This window comes from Tursiops truncatus, chromosome 3 (assembly GCF_011762595.2).
Source record: "Tursiops truncatus isolate mTurTru1 chromosome 3, mTurTru1.mat.Y, whole genome shotgun sequence".
Lineage (NCBI taxonomy): Eukaryota > Metazoa > Chordata > Mammalia > Artiodactyla > Delphinidae > Tursiops > Tursiops truncatus.
In genome coordinates, this window is record NC_047036.1 from 112,988,181 (window position 1) to 113,009,734 (window position 21,554).

Consider the following 21,554-nt stretch of genomic DNA (forward strand, 5'->3'; position numbering starts at 1 on the left):
TTCGGCTCTTGCCCCCAGAGACGGAGTAGACGGACATCAGTCTATGGATGGCCTCTGTGCACCTCAGTGTCCCCACCTGTCCAGGACGGTGTATCTTGAACTACTGGGGTGTCAGTACGTGGGCAGGCCTACTTCAGGGAGCAGTGGGGGATGGTAGAGGCTCCAAGATTTCCACGTGGGAGGGGGCTTAGGGCATCCAGTAAGAAGCTGCAAGATGTTCAGAAGCTTGTTTTGAAGCTACTTTTTCACAAAAAGAGGACTCTCTTCTCTCAGATTTATATTACAAATCATTAAGAGTAGCAAAGTTGCATCCGAAGATGTTTTTATTTACACTTTATACGTGACTGGGAAAATCTCCAACTGTCCATGTCGAGGACAATTATTTTATAATGTGGGTTGATTTGGTTAGTGGAGACTACTAGTGGCTATCAGGACGGTGGGAACTAGCCGACTGCCATTTCTGGGGCTGGCCATGGACGAGAGAAGCCTCCGGCAGATCGGAAGCCAGAGTTTGCGGGCACCGAGCCAAGCGCGGTGGCTTCCTTCAGCCGCTGTAGCTAGGAGGCCCTTCCCTCGGTGGGTCCCACAGCGGTCACTCGGCGGCTTGCGCGCATGCGCCGACCCCGCGGCGTCCTCCCCGGCTCCTTCCCTCCTTCATCCGGGTCCTGGGCGAGCGGGCGCCGTGCGCGTGTCCCGCGGCCGAGCTGCTAATAAAGTTGCGCTGTGGGCAAGCGCAGCTACGGCGCCGGGAGAGCGCGCGTCGCCGGCCCGTGAGTGAACGTGGGGTCCCGGGAGGGGCGGGCGAGGGGGACCGGGGTTGCAGGCTGTACCCGGACGCGGCTCTGCCCTAGCGGCCGGACTCGGGCCGAGGCGGGGGCGTGCGGCCGCGGGCGGAGCGGAAACCACCCGCCTGAGGGGCGGGAGGTAGGCCGAGTCCCGGCCTGCCGGGGTCCAGGCGGGCGGCGGTGGTGCGGCCCGTCTGGCTGCGAAGGCCTCGCCTGCCCCGGGGCGTCCCCGGACTGTGGCGGGAGGCGTTCGGGACGCCCTCGCGGGGATCCCCGGCCCCCCTTCTGTCCGGAGAAGCGGTTTGTTCTCCCTCATCCAAGCGCCACCCTCAGTACACACCCCTGGTAGAATTGCCGAGCTCGGCGGAGCAGCCTGGTCGGCTACATTGCAAAGCCGTCCAGTGGCTTGATGAATCCGTGCCGCCGTCGCTTTGTGTTTCAAAGATAAGGATCTACGCTTATCGGTGGAAATTACACTCTGGGCAGTTGTGACCTGCTGCTGCGCTCAGCTGGTAGTTAGACCCGGTTTCTGCCACTTGCCATGCCAGTTTTCATTATTGCAAAGATTTCTTCTACTTTATGTAAACTTTAGCTGCAAGGAAAACGACTAGCGAGGTCTGTTTGCCTTCACCATATTCACCCCCTACCGGGGTCCTTTACTTCAGTGTCTGTACTCATATTCCGGTCTGTCCCCCTCCCCCTCCCTCTTTCCTGCCTTCCCCTTTCAGCTGCTGTTATTACGTGGAGTTTGGAGCCTAAGCTTTGAAAACTCCCATGTGGCGCCTGTCTTAAGTCGGAGCATGCTCAGTAGCCAAAACAGATTTTGGTTGCAAAAAGAACTGGGGCGAGGATAGTCGGTTATTTGGACGTTTGCCCGCTTCCTAACAAAATGTTCCAATTCTGGTTTGGATGGCATTGGAGAGTGGAGCTGTAGGCCAGCCTAGAGGTGAGGAATGCCTGAACACCCTGGGCCAGATCTCTATCTTGATTGTAGAGACATTGTTTCCTGACCAGCTGGAGGTTTAGAGAGAGACTGGGGGGCCGGGGGAAGCATTCCTGGCTGCCTGTGAGTTTATATGGGTGTGGCACTCCCTGTATCTTGTTTACCTTATCTTTCTGTGGAAAAAGTTTTGAAGTCTGGTTGGGTTTGTCACATCATGCCTGTTGCCTAGCACCACCAAAAGTGTTCTTATCTAACAACGAAGACTGGATAGGTGGAAGGTTGTGGGTTGGCCTCACAGAAGTTGAGGGGAAGGGATACTTGAGTTGCTGTTTTTTAAATTCTTATTTATTTATTTATTTGTTGATTTGGCAGGTGAGTTGTTATAAATTCTTTTTTAAATTCTGTTTTTAAACGGGAGTAGTTAAATTTCCTTAGAGTACCTGAATTGCCCAGAATGAATTAGTTTTTAACTTTAATTCGAAAGCTGAAAGGTTGAAAACCTTAATCCCAATAGATTAGTAACTTTCCAAGCAGTTTAAAGTTGCTGCTAGATGCCAGTTTTGTGCGGAAGACAGTACCTAGACATGATGTGAACATTTATTGATCTGAATATTTTTATGCAATTAGTGTGTTCCAGATTCAGTAAATAGGAATTATTTATAGATCTGAACAAATTATTTTATATTCTTCCTTTTACCGCTACTTTGGTAACTTTTTTCCTCTAAGATGAATCAGAGGTTACAAGAATATGAAACAGTTCTTAAGAAACAAGTTAACAAAGTGTAACCTTCATAAAGGTTGTATTTATTATATTTAGATTTTTTAAATTTAACCTTTGCATAATTGTCTCTATAGCATCCTCCGTTCTTCCCTCTCTACCTTGCTGCTCCCTTAGTCAGTGTGCCTTTCCTTTTCACATAGCTGCTGTTATCGCATACACTTTACCCCTTTATTTTTGTTAATAAAATCGATTTGTCATTTGTGCTTCCATTCTTTTCCAATCACAGCTGAAATAGGCAATAAAAGTTTGATGAACCTTCCCAACTAACTTTCCTCTTAGATTTTTAAATGCATCCATATGATATGGTCTAGTTAAAAGAAGAGAACAGTGAACGGGAAGAGAAAAGAATAAAATATTTTTGTAGGTTCTGTGCAGATTTGATGGAATTATCTACTTGTCTGGTTCACTGCGATAGGCTCCACAAAAATGGGTTTGTTGATGTGTGTTGCATTTCTTTCCCCTCTGGCAAAGTCAGTTATTAATTTCAGAGGGAGACAGTGGCAGAATGTTGTTACTAATGAGGTTTGAATCAGATTGACTGGTTATGTAACATGTTGCTGGGAGTATTATTAAAAGTTGCCTTCTGTAGCAAGGTAGAGGCAAGTAAATTCTGCTTACCCTCTTCACTGGGTTTTAATTCTTGGCTGAACCTGAAGGCGCATTAGACTATAACCATAATTGTACCTGGGCAGCCTGTCTGTTTCCTGTTTTCATCATGAACCCAAACATGATTTGCAGTGATGATCTTTTTTGTCCCTTGCATTAAGCAGAGGCAGTATGTTTTCGCCTGCTCCTGAAAACAGATTTGTAACTTGGTCAAATCAAAGATACTGGCTTCTTAGTGTTTTGAAGACTAGGCAGTAAAATATCAAAGTTTTTAATTTCTTTGTAACTTGAAATGCTATCTTAAAAAATCTGTTTCACACATATTGTTTAACTGTAAATTTTAATGTTACCAGTAGTTTGTAGAGTCTTTGAGTAAGAAAGCCCTTTTTGTTTATGACTTACCAGTGTTTATTATTAACCAGATGTATATGTTGATTCAGGCAGTGAGCCACGCATTTGGGTGAATTTCATAGCTGACTTGAGTACTCTTCAGGATATAGCTGCCTTTATTCCCCTGGTTTATCAGTCTTCCCTGTTCGCTTTACTTCTAGAGGGTCTATGTTCTTTGTCTCTCTTTTTTTGTGCTTCATACTAAGCACAAAAAAGAGACTGAAATAGTTTCTTTACTTCAAATGTTACAGGTGCTGTATACCCTATGGGTTTGCCAGTGTATTGATAAGGTCAAAGACATTGGAGAAGATTTCCTTTTGTTAGGGACAGTCTTATTAAAGGAAATCTTATAAACAGCCTGGGGGATGATTCTTATTTCTACCGGTCTGGATATTTTGGAGAAAAGAACATCTGGGAGGATAGGACCCAAGAAGACTGTACAGAGATAGTACGCATTCTCCACCAAAGATGATGATGAATGACCTCACAAAGTCTCTCCATGTTTTTTTACACCTTGTTTTTCTACTTCCAAAGTTAATAGAATAAAAGTAATTGAAATTCTTAGTGCTGGATTATCCAGTTCATTGCCATTACCTAGATCTCTGAATCTGAGAGGTACATTTACTACTTGGAAGGTTAAGATATAAAATTCTCTTTGAAGAATTGTTAAAAACTAGATTGTTGTTAGGACCAGCTAGTTTTTTAGTCTCATATTCTAACAGCTTTTATTGTTTCACAACTTTGAAAAGATGGCATAATTACAGAGTTACTAGGTTTTTCATAAATAATCAGCTAGTTCTAGGCTCTGTAGTTTTGATACTTTTTTGCCTTGGGCAGCTAGGTGGGAGATTTTTGTTCCTTTTCTAGTAGAGAGGTGGTTTTAGTGACTTTTCTTATTGTATCCCTAACTTGGTTATGATAGTATTTTAGAAGAAGGAATTCTTTATTAGATGGTTCTGTGTGTGCAATACTATAGTTGTAATTCACTATTGGAAGATGGTTGTTAAAGTACATATTTTGTAAATAGGGTTTGCTCTTGAATTCTTTGGTACACCAGTCTCTGCTTATTTTATATATATATACGTATATATATACATATGTATATACATATATATATTCATATATATACGTATATATATATATAAAATTTACAGACCGTTATACTTTGGAAATTTGAAAATGGCCTTATCTGTTGTGAGATTTAACTGGATTTTTCTTTTTGGTTTCCGTTTATGTTGTTTCGTTATTACTGAAAATAATAGTCAGAAAAAAACTAGTGTCACCTTCCCACCTTTCTTTGAGCATAGCAGCTGGAGTCCTGTGAACAGTCTTACACTTTTCAAATTTAACTATGATCTCAGAATATGGCTGGTACTTTCAAGGCAAGTTTTGTTCTGTTCACTTCTGTTTTCATGATGTGTTAGGATTTGCCTAGCATCCTATCTGGTAGGCTGTATAACTTGAGATCTAGTTATTCTGGTTTGTGTATTTCCAGGAAAAGGGAGGTGCTGCAGAACTTTTTCAAAGCTAGTCTTTTGTTGTCTTTCCCCTTCTTCACATCATTCTGCCCACTTAGGTGAGTAGGTGACTTGACCTCTGGGGTACACATGAGGTATCTGGAAAACATCTTCATAAAGCATTGGAATATATGTTATGTACACAAGTTAGCACTTTGTACTCCAGAGACACATTTTATAATGTAATGATTTGGTATCTGCCCTTGATGATTTTATAATTTAAAGGAAAGCACTATAAAGATTGACCAGCTCTGTGTCTATTCCTGTGCCTACAAGCCTCTACAGGTATACTCAGACACATCTGGCAGCAATGTCAGAAATCTTGCAGGCTCTGGCGGTGAGTGATACATCTAGATCAGGCTCTGCTTAATTAGAGGACTTAGAGGAGCAGGCGAGGTTTAAGGAGTGATTAAAAACTGGGAAACAAAAGTCTGGATGTAGGAGATAAAAAAGTAGAGACTTGTGTAGTCACAGAGAGAGACTAGGCGAGAGTATTATGGTGTGAGAAGTGTCAGGGATCATGAGTTCAGCTCCTGAATGGCTTTGAAATCCACTGTGAGAACTTTGGATGTCTTTGGAAATTGGGAGCCACAATTGGGAAAAGTGGTGATTTAAGTGTTTCTCTAGGAAAATGATTTTGATTTTACGATTGTGAGTGTATTTCCTCCTCTTTGTAGATGTTCCAATAAAGAATAGGATTTCTGAATCCAGGAGAGTTTTGGAGCCAACGTGCTCTTGGTTTCTTTCTGTTACTTGAGTGTAGTCATGGATGTGGCTTACGTGCTTTATAGTAATTGTATACCTAGATCTAGGATTGGTTTGACAGTGGTGGTGGGGTGTCTACTTTTGCTGATACTTGGTGACTAAGGATGTTAGAACCACAGGGGTAAGACATTTTTAAAGCTTTACCCCTGCCAACCACAAAATGTTATCTTTGAATGTATATAGGCAAGTGACTTTCTCCCATTGCAGATGGTCCTAAGGGCCTTGGTTCTCAAACCTACTGCAGAACCTGGGACGCTTGTTAAAAATATGGGAGGTAGGGCCCTACTCTCAAACCTAATGAATCTGAATTCTGTGGAATGGTTATGAGGAATTTGCTTCTTTAAAGCCCGCACCTGTAATTCTTCTGTGTAGGTTTGCCTGAGACGATGGTGGCTTGTGACCCATATGCACATTTATTTGCATGGGTTGATGTGTTCAGGAGATTGCCTTTTGGCTAACAGTGTTGGGTGAAATTTTTGGATTGGTTTGCTTGCCTTTTATTTTGGATTGAAGCAATTAGAGAGATGTCGGAACAGAAAGTGAAGGAGCTGTTTCTATGAATTTACCACTGAAGTCTGGGCATGAGCAGTGTGTGTCTATGTGTCTGTCTGTCTGTTTGGGGGAGACTGTTGAGGGAAGTTTGTGTGTGTGTTTATGGCAGGTCGGAGGTTCTACTCAGGTAGTTTGAAGTAAGAACAAGACTTTTGGTTTTTTGACTTTAATAAAAATTCATTTGAATGGAAGCCTGGTAAAGTTTAACAACATTTTATTCATGCACTTAATGTATGTAAAATGTAACTCCAGATCATCCTTTAGCTTCCCTATTAGCCTTTCCCAGACCATTTGATGACAAATCCTATTCTTTGGGTAGCCCAGGCTGACGCCTTGTAATCATTATTGACTCCTCTGTTCTCACATTCCCCGTTCTCTTCCATCAGGAAACCTTTTGTCTCCCAAAACATGTGAAATTGTCCATTTCTTACCACCCCACTGCTGTCACCCTGTTCTGAGCCATGATCATCTCTTACCTAAATTGCTTCAACTCTGAACTGATCTCCCCGCTTTTTAGCCCTGCTGCCCACCCCGCCCCCATTATTCTTAACATGTGGACCAGAGTGATTCTTTAAAATAATAAAAGTCTGAAAATGTCATGTCTTCACTCAGAGTTCTCAAATGGGTCCACATTTCACTTACCATAAAAACCAAAGCTCTTATCATATCCAGCATGGCTCTCTTACCTATTTGATCCCATTCCTTGTTTTCCGCTTCTTGTTTACTTATTCTCAGGCTTCATGGTCTTGCAGTTAACTTGAGTGTGCCAGGCATGCTCCCTCCTTGGGTTTTTCACATTGCCTGTTGCCTTTGCCTGTACTAGTTTTCCCCTAGGTATCTGCCTGGCTTACTCTTATTTCCTTAAAGTATTGACTCAGTTGGTACCTTCTCAGAGAGGCTCAGCCCAGCCACCTTAAAATTACACCTCCCCCACAGTGCTGCCCATCCACCTTCCTCTAATTTATTTTTCTCCATACCATTTTTCACCTAACAAACTATACTGTATCACTTATTTATTGTCTTTTGTCTGTCTCCCTCCACTGGAATGTAAGCTACATGAGGACAAGGATTTTGGCCCCCTTTATTCACTTGTATATTCCAAGCTCCTAGAATTCTAATTCAATAAATAGACTTTTGAATGAATAACTTGAATCAATTTAACAAGTTCTCTGAATATGCTTAGTACTGTTTTTTAAAAATTACATTCTAGTGGGAGAGACAAAAATCAAGTAAACCAACGAATAATTACAAATTGGTAGTACAGTGAAGGAAATGAATATAGTATTGGATTAGAGATTAGGGAAAACCTACTTTATATAGAGTTAGATGATCAGGGAAGGTCTCTGGGATGATAGCTAAAGCTGAAGCCTCAGCGATGAGAGAGCTAGAAATTAGTGGTTGGAGCTTGAGGAAAGTGGTCCAGGCAGAGAATGGCATTTGTAAAATCTGTGAGGAATCTGTATGGTACAAATGCCATACAGATTCCAGTACAGGAAGGTAAATGCTTTTGAAAAATGAATTCTTACTATTATTTATTGGAAGCAGAAAGTATTTGCCCCTAGTTTTTGATTGACTCTTAAATTTCAGCCTCCAAATTTAATTCATGTTTATTTTAAGATGTACAGAATCGCATGAAGCAGAAAGTAAAAAGTACCCTGAACCCCACCCTACCCCCATGGCTAATATCTTTTCAAATGCTTTGTATTCACGTTCTCTTTCATTCATTAGACAAATATTTATTGAGCATATGTATCACTAGGCTTACAGTGATGAGTGAGACAGATATGGCTCTTCTCATTTACATTCTTGCCAGGTTGTACAGGTAAATGTAAAAACATAGATATGTTAAGTGCTACGAAATAGAGGTATGTGAAGGAGTAAGTGTGTATAATAGGGGAATTTCACCTAGGCAAGGTAGTCTGGGAAGGCTTCCCTGAAGAAGGGATGCTTGAGCTGAAATAGAAGTAAAGTGTGTGTGTGTGTGTGTGTGTGTGTGTATGTTTTGTAATGTGATAGATTCTTTTGTAATGAATGATATCTCTTAATTTTATAAGATTTTCATTTATGGTTGAGATGCCAGTCTTTTTCTTTGGATTTCCAAGGTACTGCTCTGTATTGTTATTGTCCAGTTGATAGTTGCAGTTTTTCAGAAGAATTTCAGGGAACCTAATACACACAGGGATTTCTGAAGCTCATAATTAAATCCCAGTTTTCTTTCTAGCTGTCTGAAATGACAAAACACATTAGTGAAAGAGTCATCTAGTTAGGTCTTCGTAAACCAGAGGTGAACTATAAAAAGCCAAGGTAGGGCTTCCCTGGTGGCGCAGTGGTTGAGAGTCCACCTGCCGATGCAGGCGACGCGGGTTCGTGCCCCGGTCCAGGAAGATCCCACGTGCCGCGGAGCGGCTGGGCCCGTGAGCCATGGCCACTGAGCCTGCGCGTCGGGAGCCTGTGCTCCGCAACGGGAGAGGCCACAACAGTGAGAGAGGCCCGCGTACCGCAAAAAAAAAAAAAAGCCAAGGTAATAGCAGATAATGTATGTGTTCACAGTTTTCTTAAGTCCCTCCAAGTTCTGATGTACGAAGTAGCACACATTCCTATCTACTCAGTTACTGGCCTTCTGTGCTTGCTGTATGTATTTTTTACTCTGTTTTAATACCCCATCTCTATTGAGTATCGTATGGAAATCTATAGTAAAACTAAGTGATGTGCTAAACAGCATGTGAAGCTCTTCATAACATCTTCTCTTTTTCCCATTATTCTTTATGATCATTGAGATTACAGATAGTATCTTTTAAGCCTCAGTTCCTAGCACAGAGTATTCCTGGCTTACTAGGCACCCAATAGATTTGAATAAATCAAATTCAACTCTTCTCTTTGTATCATCCTCCAAATTTTTATATTCATTCCTCCTGTCTTGAGCTTTAAGTGTCACATCTGCTTGGACTTGGATCAGTACTTGCTTCCTTATACCCCTCCACCATCACCTTTTTGCTTCATCTTGGCAATAACTAGAATTCCCCTTTTTGGGTGAGCGGTGTCTAATTCTTTCAGCTTTTAAACCTTTACTTGCTTTTCTTTTTTTGGCTGTGTATGTGGAGTCTTAGTTCCCCGACCAGGGATCGAATCCGCGCCCCTTACATTGGAAGCGCAGAGTCTTACCGCTGGACTGCCAGGAAAGTCCTCAACCTTTACCTTTCTTGACTGCCCCGTTTCGCTTCTTGGTGGTCAGCAAGTCCTATGGATTGTTTATCTGTAATGTCCCTCATAACTCTTCCTTTTCTATCTCTACTACCGTCACTACCTGGTCTGTGTACCACCACCCTGGTGCGGCTTCCTCTCATAGTTGGATTACATGTTTTCCATTTACCCTCTCTGCCCCTTTTGGTTAAGTCTTTACTTGGCTATGTGCTATTGCCATTTTTGTCTTCTCAAAATGGCTCTTTGAATATGTCTTTCTGCTTAGATAGAACTCTGTACTGCATATAGGATTACTTCTAGCAGCCTGACTCCTTTGCCTTATATTGTCTGTCTTTGTTTGGCTCTCATTCTGTGGTAGTATCTTTCCCTTTAGCTTCACGATCTAGCTGATTGTCTCCTCCTAGTCTTTCTTGCCTCATTTGGCTTAATGATACTTGGTTTTCCTTATTCTTTTCCTTTATTACCAACTGGATCATGAATTACAGATTGTCATATTCCTTTTTGGATCTTGTGATAGTCATTCCTAAAATCTGTGCTAATATCATGAGCAATTATCCACACCTAATCATTAAGGCTTTTTTTTTTTTTTTTTTGCGATACGCGGGCCTCTCACTGTTGTGGCCTCTCCCGTTGTGGAGCACAGGCTCCGGATGTGCAGGCTCAGGGCCATGGCTCACGGGCCCAGCCGCTCCACGGCATGTGGGATCCTCCCGGACCGGGGCACGAACCCGCGTCCCCTGCATCGGCAGGCTGACTCTCAACCACTGCGCCACTAGGGAAGCACATTAAGGCTTTTATTCACTTAAGTGGTGTGTGTGTGTGCGTGTGTGTGTGTGTGTGTGTGTGTGTGTGTGTGTGTTTGGGTGGGGGGAACAGGGAGCCTGTCAGAGCTAGGTTATTGTACATTTGCTGAGCCCTCCCCTTTTTGCTGTCACCAGCCATTTGAAGCACAGTTAATTCCTTCTTAAGCAATCGTATTCATAAGTGTGTAATCTTTTCACCTTTTCCTCCCTTGTTTTCCAGTTATATTGGCGTAATTCCTCTTCCTTTCTGTTTTTATGGTTCCCCTAAATAGGTAGAAGTTTGAAAGTGATCACTAGATATCATTATATTCACTCAAACTGCAATACTGATGAGAATTGACTTACTTTACACAGATTATCCTGTGTATTTCCTAATGGGATATTAGATTTTGGGGGATTCTCTGGGTTTTAAGCTAGAAATAGAAATTCTCTGAAAGATATCTTGGGCATTGTTCAATTTAGTTTGTGAAATTTGTTTGTTTGTTTTATTGACTTCTTTGTTAGCCTCCTGTGCATTGTTTTAAGAAGACTTGGCTTTTAAGAAGGCTCAGTTAATATTTAGCATTCAAAAAGGTTGGGTTAGTATGACTCCAGAAGAGCAAAAAGAAAACAGAATTTGTCTTCTGTGCCCAATTATGCTATTGAAATATGGCTTTAACATTTATAAATAATAACTATTTTGAAAGAGCTTCTCGTGGAGGTTTATTGCAAAAGAAAATAATTCCATGATTTAAGTTCCTTGAAGCCTACTGATATTTTGGTTTTTGTAGGAACGAAATAAGTCACCTTTAAAGAGTAATAACAAATATTTTACTCCCAATGGTGTACTTTAGGAAAGCTTCAATGTATTAGGTGGCCCAGGATGAGGATGACAGAGGCACAAATAGAATTTGCTCAGAAGCCAGATTTTCATGTAGGGTATTGTCTTACATATCTGGGCTGTTAAATGCATCTTCTCTTCTACTTAGAAGAAAACTCGGAGGTAAGCAAGCCCTGGAGCACTTGAAAGTACCAGAGGTACAAAATACGTACCCTGTGCTAAGTAGGTCCTTTTGGAGTTAGAAGAAAAGTTCATTTTCCTTAGGTAGTTTATACATCATTAGGTAGTAGCCAAGCTTCTCCAAAATCAACACTCAGGAATGTGGGAGAAGCTGTGAGGAATGGAGAAAGGGGAGGCAAGAAAGGAGAATGAGAATAAGAAAGAAGGGAGAGCAGTAGTACTGGTGGGAAGTGATGGGGAACATCAGAAAAGACTTTGGGACAGGAGGAAAGAAAAAGCTGCCTTATTTCTTCTAGATATGCATTTTTCCCAGCTCATAATATCTCTGAAATTGGTATGTGTCTTATAGCCGATGGCATCTGAATATTGGTTTCGGCTAGGTGGCAGTTTTGATGTTGTCATTGCCCGTGCATGATGTCTGCCTTTGCTGTTTTCATTGCTGTCATTTCTTTCATTTACACCCTCTGGGAAGATCAAGGAAGCAGCAGTATCAAAACTTGCAGGATGGGTGTCAGTGGCTTGAACAACAATCCTGGAGTAATATTGGAACACTCTTCAGACCTACAGTCTTGATGGCAGAAGGATGATATTATGAAGAAAAAAATCTAAGCGATGAGAAAGCATGGTGTGATAGTTTAATTTGCAGCCTTTTCTTCCTTCAAGGTTCATAAAATAATGGAACCTCTTAAGTAGATGGCTTTGTATATTTGATGAAGTAAAGTAGCCCAGGGCTTCCCTGGTGGCGCAGTGGTTGAGAGTCCGCCTGCTGATGCTGGGGACGCGGATTCGTGCCCTGGTCCGGGAAGATCCTGCATGCCGCGGAGTGGCTGGGCCCGTGAGCCATGGCAGCTGAGCCTGCACGTCCGGAGCCTGTGCTCCGCAACGGGAGAGGCCACAACAGTGAGAGGCCCGCGTACCGAAAAAGAAAAAAAAAAAAAAAAAAAAGTAGCCCAGCTGTGTATTTAAAATCCTGAGCCTGATGTCAAAAAATTTCATGATTATTGCAATAATAATGACTGCAGTTTCCCTTTGCTCAATATGTACTATGCCAGGCATTAAGTGTGTATCTCATTTAATTCTCAGAACTGATACTCATTATACAAAATAGGAAAAATGGATATTTAGGTGTGTTAGATTCAGAATTTGAACCCTAGTTCATTAGACTTCAAATCTGGTGTTCTGTTTGTTACAATACGTATATTAATATCCCTGTGTAGATTAGCCTTATTGTATGTATCTAGTCAGTTTTCTTGTTCTACCACCTATGTTCCAGCAAACTGAACTGTAGTTTTTCCCCGTCCTGGTAGATAAAAACTCTGATTTTATGTCTTTATCAGAATAGCATTTATGCCTAAGATATAGCTACTTCATGCTTTTTGTCTCCCTCCACTCCCTTCCCCCAAGGGCCATCCCCTGAATTTCTTTTAGCATCCTATACACCCTAGGGGATCTGCCATTCTCCATGGTGTATTGCATATAGGAATGGGCACATCTTAGTTGATTATTAATTCGTAATTCTTACAGTTAAGGTCTGGACCTGATTTATCTTTTAACCCTTTAGCATCTAGTTGAGTGGCTTGCCCTTTTTAGGTACACTCAGTAAGTGTGTGTTGTATAAATAAGAGTATAAGTCTGCTCTTGAGTTTAGCATGGGTGGTATATACTTGTGCCTCAGTAGACCCTGAAAGCATTGTAGAAAGGGAGTACAGAGGACCAAATTTAACTACCCAGCAATCTGTAACCTCTAACGGCTGAAGTTAGTGAATATAGCCTTTTTGGACTTCTCTATTACTGGGATAAGTTTAGAGATAATATAGAAGAGTATTGTTGTTGGTTGTGAACACAATCAGCTGTTTGAATTGAGGGTGGGTGTTCTCCATGTTTCTAAATTCATTTTATTTAGTGAAAGGCAAAGGGGGTGCGAAAAATTGAACCAACTTTTCAATAAGAGATTTAAAATTAAACCTTTTGGTTACTCGAAAACCTAATCATACTCTTATTTTCAAAGGTATTGCAAGTTCACTTGGGACTCATATTACATATGCTAGTATTTGCAAATCAAAAAAATTATTATTTTACTCTATTTTTTGTATACGTAATGAAAAAATTCTATCGTAATGGAGGACTTTTGTGAGGGTAGTAAAATAAATCTATTGCTCTATCCCAAGCACTCTGATACTTTTATTTCAATTTGTGGACCAATATCTGATTTTAAATATATATTTTACAGAAAAGATGACAGGAGAAAATTGATCTATCACATGGGTACCATAAAACAGTTTTACCGGGACTTCCCTGGTGGCACAGTGGTTAAGAATCCGCCTGCCAATGCAGGGTACATGGGTTCGAGCCCTGGTCCGGGAAGATCCCACATGCCGCGGAGCAAGTAAGCCCGTGCGCCACAACTACTGAGCCTGCGTGCCACAACTGCTGAAGACCATGCACCTAGAGCCCGTGCTCCACAACAAGAGAAGCCACCACAGTGAGAAGCCCACGCATCGCAACAAAGAGCAGCCCCCGCTCGTCGCAACTAGAGAAAGCCCATGTGCAGCAATGAAGACTCAGTGCAGCCATAAATAAATAAATAAAATTTAAAATTAAAAAAAAAAAGAAAAGCTTATGCTATATTTAGGTCTTCATGAGCCAATGATAATTGGTTCAGGAAAACACCCATTCAAAATGAAACCACTTAAAATGCAGACCAGTATTTCATACTGAATTGTGAATAAAAGGTCTGATTCGGACTTTATCTTAAAAACTTAAAATTTTGGAAAATCATTAGGTTATAATTGTAAACATGCATTAAGTTTTATAACGAACAAAGACTGAATTGAGTATGGATAGGCTTAATTTTTCTCACAAAACAATTTAGTAGCATGATATGACATCCTTCATGTTTGACATTTGTGGTACTAATATTAAGAGCATTTTTATTTTTGTGAAAATATTCATTAAAATATTTATGGATTTTCCCATGGACTTCTGTTAATCCGTTGACAGTGAAGTTATTATTGCTTACTGATAACTATAAAAGTGGTGAATTTTCCAAACTCACTGTTCATCATAAGTGCAAACCACTGCAGGAGTACCGTCCATCTGGGTCATATTGCAATATTCCTGTGGGTCTCAGCGGCAAAGGGAACCGTACATCTGACGCTTACGTTGCTTGATGGGCCATGATTAATAAAGGAGTCTCATGTTCTTTGACAGTATGCATGAAACAACAATAGACTTATTTGTTTATAGGATAGTAAGGTAAAATTAAATCCCAGACCTTGCATCTTTTGCTCTCATTTTAATAAACTTTATGAAATGTTACAATTTTTGCAGAATTTGCAGTTTCATTTGTGGTTTAGAAGCTGTTACAGTAAGGGAGATGCTAGTGAACTAATTATAAGTGATCAGTACACTAGTAAATTTTTAAAAGATTTTTTAAATTGAAGTATATCTTAAAGTATACAAATCTTACGTGTATAGCTCAGTGAACTTTTATGTATGTGTACATCTATACCACCATCACCCAGATCAAGATATAGAAATTTTCTAGCTCCCCAGAAGGCTGTCTTGTCCCCTCTTAGTAATAGTCTTGCCTCTGATGCCATAGGTTAGTTTTGCCTGTTTTTGAATGTCATGTAGTTGGAATGATAAAATGTGTAATCTTTTGTATCTGACTTCTTCAGTATATCAGTGAGATTCATGCATGTTTTACATGTGTGTGTTCTTTTTCATTGCTTTGAAGTATTCTGTTGTATGAATTTATTACTGTGGTTTATCTACCCACTCTACTGTTGATGAATATTTGGGTTATTTCCAATTTGGGACTATTACAAATAAAGTTGTTATGAACATGTACTTGCCTTCGGGTTGACATAGCACTTGTTTCTGTTGGATATACCTAGGAATGGAATTGCTGGGTCATAGGGACCTATGTTTAGCATTAGTAGATGTTGTCAAACAATTTTCCAAAGTGGTTGGGCTAGTTTATATTTTTGCTAGCAATATGTAAGAATTGTTCTGATTGTCATGAACACCTTCTCTCTCTCTCTCTCTTTTTTTTTTTTTAAGTCTAGCTATTCTGGTAGATGTGTGATATCTCACTGTCTTTTTTTAAAATTTTTAAAATTTCTTTGATAACTAATGCTGTTGAGTCCATTTTACCATCTAATGGCAATTTTGATATCTTTTGTGAAGTGCCTGATCAGGTCTTTTACTTATTCATTAGTGAATTTTTATGATCAATTTTGCTCCCTTTTTTAACTTTAGATAACAAGTACTTGGATTACTTGCGCATACCAGTTATGCAGTTTGGAAAGTTATAAAACATTTTTAGAAAGAATTCAATTAAACATGTTTAAAATTTTTAATCATTCCATATTTAAAGAAGTGAGTGCAAAGTTTGTCCCTTCCCCTTTCCCAGTGCTAGAAGTTCATGTGTGAATAGCATGTTTGAGTTTATAAAGCATCTATTACATGTATGTATATGTGTGTTTTCAATACTTCAGGCACACATTATTTTATTACTTCATCATTTTAATGACTTGGGAACCATCATCCCTATTTTATAGAAAAATTAATAGGCTTAGAAAGAGTGATACCTGGTCATGGTCATATGCCTAGTAAAGGACAGAATCTGATCCTCTTCTGTTTTCATTACATTGATAATACTTAAATTAAAAATAGTGCATTTTTGAGTTATAAAATATTTAAATGTAGAAAAGTAGAGAAAATACTATATGTGATGATTTGTCAGATTTTCTTCAAATCTAGTTTTAAAAGAAACACAGCTAAAGCTTTTCCATGTGTTCTTCCACCTTCTTTCTTCTTTCACCAGAGATAGTCAGTATTCAGTATCCTGAGGTTGGTATGTATCATTTCCATGCATACTTTTATTCTCTTACTATATCTGTGCATGTCCATAAAGAACTCCTTTTTTTTGTTTTAAATTTTACACAGTTGCTCTTATAAAGGTATATATGTTTTTACAAATTGCTTTTTTTCAACTCTCTACTCACTCACTTATTTAATAAATAAGCACTATTCTAGGTCCAAGGGAATATGATGATGGATAAAGAAGACAAGACTACCTGCCTTCTAACATTTCTGTGGGGAAGGCATGTAGTTAATAAATAAAATTGATATGATATCAGATTATTATAAATGTCATGAAAGAAAATTGAACAGGACCAGGGGATAGAGAATGATGCAGGAGTGGGATGTATGCTATTTTAGATAAAGTGGTCAGGGAAGTCCTTTTTCAGAAGGTGACTTTTGAGCAGCTGAATTAATTGAGAGAGAAAGCCATGTTAAGATCTGGGAGTGGAGAATTCCATGGGAGGGAACATCAAGTGCAAAGGCCTTGAGGTAGAAATGACTTCGGAGCATTTGAGAAATGGAAAGCCTTCAAGTGTGGTTGTGTGCAAAGTTAGCTAGGAGAATGCTAAAAATGAGTTTGGAGGAGAAGCCAGAGGCTGGATCATGTAGGTCCTATAAAGTAATGTTAAAGAATTTGGATATTGAGTGTAATGGGAAACTGCTGGATGATCTTTGAGCAGAGAAATGACGTAGTTTGATATACTCTTAAAAGATTACTTTTACACTGGAATTCTGTGTATTAGAAAAGAATATGGAAGCTGTTTCTATATAGATATGGAAAGATCTTGAAGATAACGTTTATACATTTTTCTGTACCTTGCTTTTTTTCTTTTCAATATACCACTATTTGTGTGCAAAAAAGGTTATGATTATTTATATATCTGTATTTGTGTAAAATTTCTCTGGAAAGACATAAAAGACAATACAAGAGGGATTGCCTGTGAGAAGGGGACCTGAAGATGGGCAAAACATAGGAAGGAAGCTGACCACTCTGCACTTTACATAACAGGAAAATATTTTTAAATTGTTAACAGAAAGTGTGTACATCTTCAGTATTCAGCCAGCCAAATTTTCACAAAGTGACTCTCTCATAAAATCACCCAGAGCAAGATGAACTTTACCAGGATGGCAGAAATCCTCAAGCTCCCTTCCAGTCAATACCCCCACTCTTCCCTTTAAAGGGTAACCACCATCCTGAGTTCTAGTAGCATGCATGAGTTTCACCGGTTTTTTTGTACTAGCACTCTTAACTCCATTCTGTTCTATAGTAGATAATAGATTCTCTCCTATTTTATTTATTTCTTTAATTTATTTGGCTGCATCGGGTCTTAGCTGTGGCACTTGGGATATTTGTTGCGGCACGTGGGATCTTTCCCTGCGGGGCACAGGCTCTCTAGTTGTGGCACGTGGGCTCCAGAGCACGCAGGCTCAGTAGTTGTGGCTCACGGGCTCTAGAGCGTGTGGGCTTAGTTGCCCCGCTGCATGTGGGATCTTAGTTCCCTGACCAGGGATCGAACCCGCGTCTCCTGCATTGGAAGGCGGATTCTTAACCCCTGGACCACCAGGGAAGTCCTTCTACTATTTTTATCTTAGAATTATGCCTTTGTTAAAAGGTTAAAAAAATACAGAAGCATATAGAACAAATCATGCAGGACCCCTTTCTATTTTGCTTGTCTTCCATTCCATGCCTCTCCCCAGAGGTAACTGCAATGAATAATTTAGTATGTAGCCTTTTAGTCCTTGTTTTGGGTTTATATACACAAATAACTTTCCCCTTTTTTCTTGTTAGTACATAATATGGTTAGTATTTAATAGTAATAGTGATACTAGGTTAGTAATTAACATTTATTAAGCACTTTCTGGTGGTTAACTACTAATCTAGTATCTGGTCTTAAAGCTCCTCTGCTTTTGTCTCTCCGTTCTTCAACATATCATTGCTCATACATCTCTCTCTCATACACATGCACTACTCTGTTTAGCTTCTGTTATATTCTAGTATTACAGAATAAGGTCTCAGTCAGCCAGGCCTATCTGCTCTCTATCCTAGGAAATGCTCTCTTCATATCTGCCTATGGATTTTTTTACTTGTGCCCCTTTTCCTTTGAAATTTTCCTTCTCATCTCAGACAACCAAACCATGCCTTTACTTTCGGACCCAGATGGCTTATCTTATATCCTTAATGTTGCTACAACTGAAATAAGCCTTTCTTACAGTTTGTTTAACTCATAACACTTTATACTCTGTGACCTGTTACTGAAAAACGTGCTTTCATCTTTTTGTTGTATTTCTTTGGTTTAAGGTAGGCAGTTTTGCTTACCTGATGAAAATTATCCTGTGTAGCATTGGGAAAGATGTCCTGCATAGGGTTAGGCATATCCATCCATACATAAGGAGTATACCTTCACTTCCCTGTACCCTTCCTCCCATGGTTCCAGCATGGCAGTCTGGATAGCCAGTACTGAGCATCTGAGCACATGTGACTTCCCAGTGGCAGCAGGTTGAGTGGAATTTGAGTTTAGTGAAACAGGGTGTAAGTTGTTCTCTGCACTCTGTATAGTCTGGCCTTGCAAGTAGGGAGAAGTCAGTCTAATTGAAGATTGTGCAGTTCCTAGTGACAGGTGCCAAGAGGTTATGATACAGGTTTCTTGGGTGTGGTGTACAGTGTGAATAAATGCTTGCAGCTCTTAGCCCTTTTTGATCAATTAAGCACTTTTTAAAGGAGGAACCGTAATGTTCCATAGCTCTACATGTAACCCTTTTCTCCTAAAGAGGAGTCAGTCAGTGCTCCTATACTTTTCCTTTTCTGGATCAGCACCTAGAACAGTGCCTGGCACTTAGTAGGCTCTTACTAAGCACATATTGAAAGAATGAATCAGTTGGCTCTTAAGATGAAATTATTTGGTATATGACTTCTTTTTTTTTTTTAAAGTACCATCATGGCTGTTCACAGTACATGGCGACAAGCAATCAATACATATTTGTTGAATTTAACTGTTTTATTTTACTTTATGTTTACCTGAGTTTTAACTGAGCACATGTGTTCTTTCCTGGGAAGATGCACCCCAATCCAGAATAGGCTTGATGCTAGAATTTGCTAGTATTTGTCAAAGACAGAGCGTCAGCATTATTTGGCAATTTTAGGCATGAAAGGAAGCATCTTTTGTTACTGACATCCTTTTTCCAAACATTACTCCTGCTATTTCACTAGCTACTCATTGTCTGTGGTTGGCTGTATAGTGACCACAGGGGATTGTACCACTCTTATTGGTGGAGTACCACTGCATATTGCTTCCTCTTGTCACCATCACCAAGGGCTTCTTCAGGGTGTAGAATGGTGGTCTGTCTGGAGCAGGTTCATTAACTTAACATGCTTAAAATATCAGAGAAGGCAATAGGAATTATGAAATTATAAACTATCTTTTTTGGGATTAAACTTTGAATTTATTCTCTTTAAATCTAGCATTCTTCATTTTAAAAGTAGATACCTCCCATTTTTCTGGCAGTTAAGTATGTTATAATTTAGTTGAGGGTTTGGTACATCTTACGACAACTTCTAATAAAATTTGCATCTATAATAATAATGTGACTTGAGTACTACTATGACTTTTGCCCAAATCTTACAAGTCTGTGGAACATTTTAAAGAGAATAATGACCCTAGGGAAGAGCTAGATTTCTCTTAAGACTTTTGTTCAAATCAGGATAATATCATGTTCAAAACTGACACAGCACATAACCTGGATATCAATGAAGAAAAGTACATTAGAATCAAACCTTAGATTTGGGGGCTTCTGACCGAAAGAAATAAAGGTCTAGAGGCTGTTTTTTTTTTTGGTTGGGGGATAATACATAGAAAGTAGAGCACCCTACTTTGCTTTTGGTTATCATTTGGCATTGCCAGTGAATTACTTGTTCATATTATGAAGAAGGAAGTGAGTGGTCACAGGACTAAGAAAATTTCTCTTTCTAGACGTAGGTTTTTTGTTTTACTTTGTAATCCTTTTCTGCTGTTATTTAAAAGTAATATGCTTTTCAAATTATATTGATTTAAATGTATGTTAATTGCATTCATTTAAATTTTCCCCCTTTCTCTTTCAGGACTTGAACCAATGAAAGAAGCTTATGGCACTTATGAAGATAAATGTCACTCCTCCCTTTTTAATTGGAACTTTTCTTTAGGACTTGTATATGACTTTTCACTTGTGATCTGACTTTGAGTTGCAGGAAGGTTTCTGAAGATTTAAATCAAATGACGTCAATGGCCAGCTTGTTTTCTTTTACTAGTCCAGCAGTAAAGCGATTGTTGGGCTGGAAGCAAGGTGATGAAGAGGAGAAATGGGCAGAGAAGGCAGTCGATGCTTTGGTAAAAAAGCTAAAAAAGAAAAAGGGTGCCATGGAGGAACTGGAGAAAGCCTTGAGCAGTCCAGGACAGCCAAGCAAATGTGTCACTATTCCCAGATCTTTAGATGGACGCCTGCAGGTTTCTCACAGAAAAGGCTTGCCCCATGTTATATATTGTCGTGTTTGGCGCTGGCCTGATTTGCAGAGTCATCACGAGCTAAAGCCATTGGATATTTGTGAATTTCCTTTTGGATCTAAACAAAAGGAAGTTTGTATCAACCCATACCACTATAAGAGAGTGGAGAGTCCAGGTAGGTTTTAACTCCTCTGGGAAAAATTATAAAAACTTTTCTCTTTCTGATTTGCATTTGACTGAATTTAGTAATTAAGAAGGTTGTTTTAGCTTTATGTTTCCTTCTTAAAGATTTTAATCTTGGGAGGAGTACTGGATTTTAAATTGAGCTTAATATATGGATGATACAGCTCCCAAGTGGCTTGTTCTAATTCATTGTTCGCTGTAAGCAGCCAGTCGTATATACACTCTGCCATTCCTCTATTTTATCTGAAGTCTAAGTTCTATGTGTGTACTACATCCCACTCCTTTTTGTTTATTTTTTATTTATTCCAGCATTGTATTTTCCCTCTCTGCTAGACTTTTTCTGAAAGCATACAAGCATGTCATGATACAGCCCAACTTCAAATAAAAGTTAAGAAAGAATTTCTGTCTTGACCTCAAGAATATGCCCCCACCTTCAGTCTACCTTTTATAGTAGTCTCCATGTTTATTATCTCCACATTACTTTCTTCCTGTTCTTTCTTGATACCCCTCTAGTTAGTCTTCCTTCCCTACCATTTGACTTGTCAAATTCACTAATGACTGCCTTGTTACAGATAGAGGGGTCATTCATTCTCAGTCCTCATCTTACCTGCCCCATCAACGTCATTTGATACAGTTGCTCTTTTTCCCTCCCGCTCAAAACTTTTTTATATTGGCTTCTGA

The 21,554-nt window shown here is 39.7% G+C and overlaps 1 protein-coding gene across 4 annotated transcripts in view; it reads left to right on the forward strand.

Annotated features, from left to right (window-relative positions):
- Positions 1–612: 612 nt before the first annotated feature.
- The window catches only part of SMAD5 (SMAD family member 5), a 50,698-nt gene continuing 29,756 nt past the window's right edge, over positions 613–21,554 (forward strand). For all 4 annotated transcript variants that reach the window (XR_002174183.3, XR_002174184.3, XR_002174185.3 and 1 more), the window contains exons 1-2: positions 613–770; positions 20,312–20,865. Coding sequence is in view for 1 of the 4 variants with exons in the window: in XM_004321876.4 (XP_004321924.2) it covers positions 20,463–20,865 (403 nt within the window). In the remaining 3 variants the exon portion in view is untranslated. The remainder of the gene's footprint in view (positions 771–20,311; positions 20,866–21,554) is intronic.